At 40.3% G+C, this 3,378-nt stretch overlaps 1 protein-coding gene across 4 annotated transcripts in view; it reads right to left on the minus strand.

Moving 5' to 3' along the window:
- LOC107653339 (protein ABHD18-like) overlaps positions 1-1,909 on the minus strand; it is an 8,738-nt gene extending 6,829 nt beyond the window's left edge. Inside the window, exons 1-3 of one of the 4 annotated variants that reach the window (XM_016440032.1) lie at positions 1,793-1,909; positions 1,634-1,676; positions 1,134-1,253 (exon numbers count right to left, since the gene is read on the minus strand). In XM_016440032.1, coding sequence (XP_016295518.1) covers positions 1,134-1,225 — 92 coding nt within the window. In that variant the 5' untranslated portion in view covers positions 1,226-1,253; positions 1,634-1,676; positions 1,793-1,909. Of the gene's footprint in view, positions 1-944; positions 999-1,133; positions 1,254-1,633; positions 1,677-1,792 lie in introns of those variants that run through there. The other 3 variants (XM_016440031.1, XM_016440030.1, XM_016440033.1) reach the window with 3 other exon arrangements.
- Positions 1,910-3,378: the final 1,469 nt, after the last annotated feature.

The raw sequence follows: 3,378 nt of genomic DNA on the forward strand, positions 1-3,378 counted from the left end.
AATAAACACTTTTCTCTCACTTCCGCTGACTGTCATACGCAGAAGCCGTTCTGGCGGATGACGTAAGACGTATGCGTCAGGCGCGCCTCTGAGAAATGCAGGAGCAAAGGAAAAAAAATTTCCTTACTTCAGCAAAGGAAAACCAGTCTCCTCTTGGTTTATATCGAAATCCTCTGACATTTTTCTTTACAAATCCTTGTTCCCTTTCAAACGGTCTCTCCCATTGCGTGAGACACTAAAGGGAAAACGTCTCAGGTTAAGTATGTAACCATGGTTCCTCGTGGGTTCCATGGTTCCAGGAGTGGCTCGCATATCTAGATCGTAGAATCTGACGAAGGTAATGGGCGTGGACCAACCCGCAGCGTTGTAGATGTCCTGCATAGACACACCTGCTAAAAAGGCCTTGGAGGCCGCCACACTTCGAGTGGAGTGAGCCTTGACCCCTTTGTGCTTCTAATTCATGAACTGCGTTTTGTTTTGTTCTCTCTCCGCGCTCGTCACTTATCACGCAACGCATACGTCATCCGCCGGGACTGCTTCCGCGTACCAGTCAGCGGAAGTGAGAAAAAAGTGTTTATTACGTTTGAAATATGGATATTTATGGATTCGCTACAGGAGGCCTTTATTCACCCCCCGGAGCCACGTGAGGGATGTTTTATTACGGATGCATGCACTTTATTTCACGTCTTCTGAACTGCTGACAACCAACACTTTGGTTGTCAACCAAAAAATTACCCCCATTGAAAGGCTTGGACGGCCAGGACAATTTTTTATATAAATCCGATTGGATTCGTCTGAAAGAAGAAAGTCACATACACCTAGGATGCTTTGAGGGTGAGTAAAACACAGGCTAATTTTCATTTTTGGGTGAACTAACCCTTTAAGTGTACACATCATTTGCATATTTGTTTTATACTGTATATATTTGTTGGGTTTGGTCCTACATCCATATCTGTCGTCTTTGGAAGATTCTTTTGGTACAATAAACTTTAAAGTCCACCTTTAGATGAAATATGAACATAATACATCACACTCATACCACTGCTAATCATTATTGAAGCATCATTATTTAATCATGTCATAAGTGAAGTAATTGAAGATTCATTGTTTAATTATTTATTTTTGTAATATACCTTTTCAGGTCCTCCGGCTTTCCCCATCCTTGGATAAAGAGTTTGGTGAGGAGAAGCCTTCTATACAGAACATCCAGCCGACTCAGACCCATTGACAAAAAAACATTCTTCTGCAAAGAACTAAATACACGAAATCAGAACTTGACAAGTCATAATCCATCAGTCAGCAGCCTTATGGCTTTACACATTCCGACAAATAAGAACTGAGCAGCTGAGTGGGTTTAGAAGCACAATACACACTTATAGGAAACTAACAAAGCTCCTGCTAGACAGTGCAAATGACAAATCTTTGGTAATCAAACTTTACAGGGCGTAATTCCCTAATTTCATTAGATTCTGAATGAGAAAATAAGTTAGGTATTGGACCTCTCATTCATGATAGTACTGACTACTGAGTAACCCCTGTGACACTTCAATGAGTTCTTCTTATTATTATTTTGACCTTAAAATGACTATCTGGTCCCTAAAAGAAGAACAGTGTGTAAACATCCCATACTGACCGTCTGTTGTAAATCTAACGTTAATCAGCTGTCAGCGAGGAAGCTGCAGTAGAGTTGTACATATAACGTTATGGTTTGACAAACTGCTGGTTTTTCCAAGCCCACCAAAGACTTTAAAACAAACTGCGTGTGAATGAACGTACGGAAATAAGGATATACCTCAATCTAAAAGGGATGTGGGTGTCTCTGAAGAAACCGGATCAGTAGACATGACAGAGGGCGAATTCCAGTTGATGGTGTAACGCCAACCGAGGGAGGGTTCACTCTTCTTCTTCTTCTTCTTCTGGTGTTTTATGGCGGTTTGGCAAACCAGCGAAAGAGGTGCATTACCGCCACCTACTGATCTGGAGTGTGGAGTGTGCATAAATTTGGAAGAAAGAAATACAGAAGGGAAAGAAAGGAGAAAAAAATAAATAAAAGAAAAAAAAAAGGGAAAAAAATAGATTTTATCTATTGTTCCTGTGTTTTTCAGGTATTTAAACATATTTTCTTGCACTCTTGATTGCCTCGACCCATTTCCTAACAATACTTTTAAAGAAATATTATCAACTCCCAGCCATCCTAATTCTTGAATTAATTGAAATCTCTCCCTTTCATATGCAGAACACTCAACAATAATATGTTTCACTGTTTCTAATTCTCTACATTTGTCACACTTTCCCGATTCATGCTTACCTATTTTATAAAGACTATAGTTTAATGCTGTATGTCCGATTCTTAGTCTTGATAAGATGACATCTTTCTTCCTATTTCCGTATCTTTTCCTCTCATTTCCAACACACTCCTGAATCTGGAAAAGATGTCTTCCTTTAGACCCATTATTCCATAACTTTTGCCACTTCTTACTTATGACATATGATATCACTCTCTTGAATTCAGCTTTACTTAAAGCTAACTTAATTTCTATTTGTGTATGATTTAATGCTTTCTTTGCTAGCAAGTCTACTTCCTCATTTCCATCCACACCCACATGTGCAGGCACCCAGAGGAATCGTACCTCTATCCTTAACTGCCTTATTCTAAACAAACTTTGTAAAACTTCAAACACTAAGTCTTGCCGAGCTTCAGATTTACCACTTAGTAGGCTAGTGAGGCTGATAACCATACATTTTGACATTCAAACTTGGATTCTTTTGCTTTTTCGAAAAGCATATTACTTGTGCTTTTGCCACAGAAAACCGAAAACCCCAACAATTCGCCCAATTCTCCACCTCATTCACTGCTTTTTGCATTTTATTTTCTACAAATAAAACATTGCGCCCCCTTTTCCATAGTGCTCCATCATCCGCATACAATGATCTTCCTATTCCAGTATCAACGTTATGAAAGATGTCATTTATCATTAAATTAAAAAGAATAGGACTGCTCACACTTCCCTGGGGAGTTCCATTCTCAATTGGGAAGGAGGGTTCACTCACTGCCGGAAGTAGCTCTTCTTCTACGCTCGTGGTCGGTGGTGCTGTATTCAGTGGCACCAGTAGATGGCGGTGCAGTACAGGATAATTTAACGAATTAGAGTCGAGCTCTACACATACTCCTAGTACAGGGGTAGGCAAGTTCGGTCCTAGAGAGCCGTCGTACTGCAGAGTTCAGCTCCAACCCTAATCAAACACACCTGAACAAGTTAATCAATGTCTTCAGGATTACTAAGGCTATAGGCAGGTGAGTTTTTTTTTCAGGGTTGGAGCTGAACTCTGCAGGACTGCGGCTCTCTAGGACCGAACTTGCCTACCCCTGACTTATAC

The sequence above is a fragment of the Sinocyclocheilus anshuiensis genome, unplaced genomic scaffold (assembly GCF_001515605.1).
Source record: "Sinocyclocheilus anshuiensis isolate Anshui unplaced genomic scaffold, SAMN03320099.WGS_v1.1 scaffold103, whole genome shotgun sequence".
NCBI lineage: Eukaryota > Metazoa > Chordata > Actinopteri > Cypriniformes > Cyprinidae > Sinocyclocheilus > Sinocyclocheilus anshuiensis.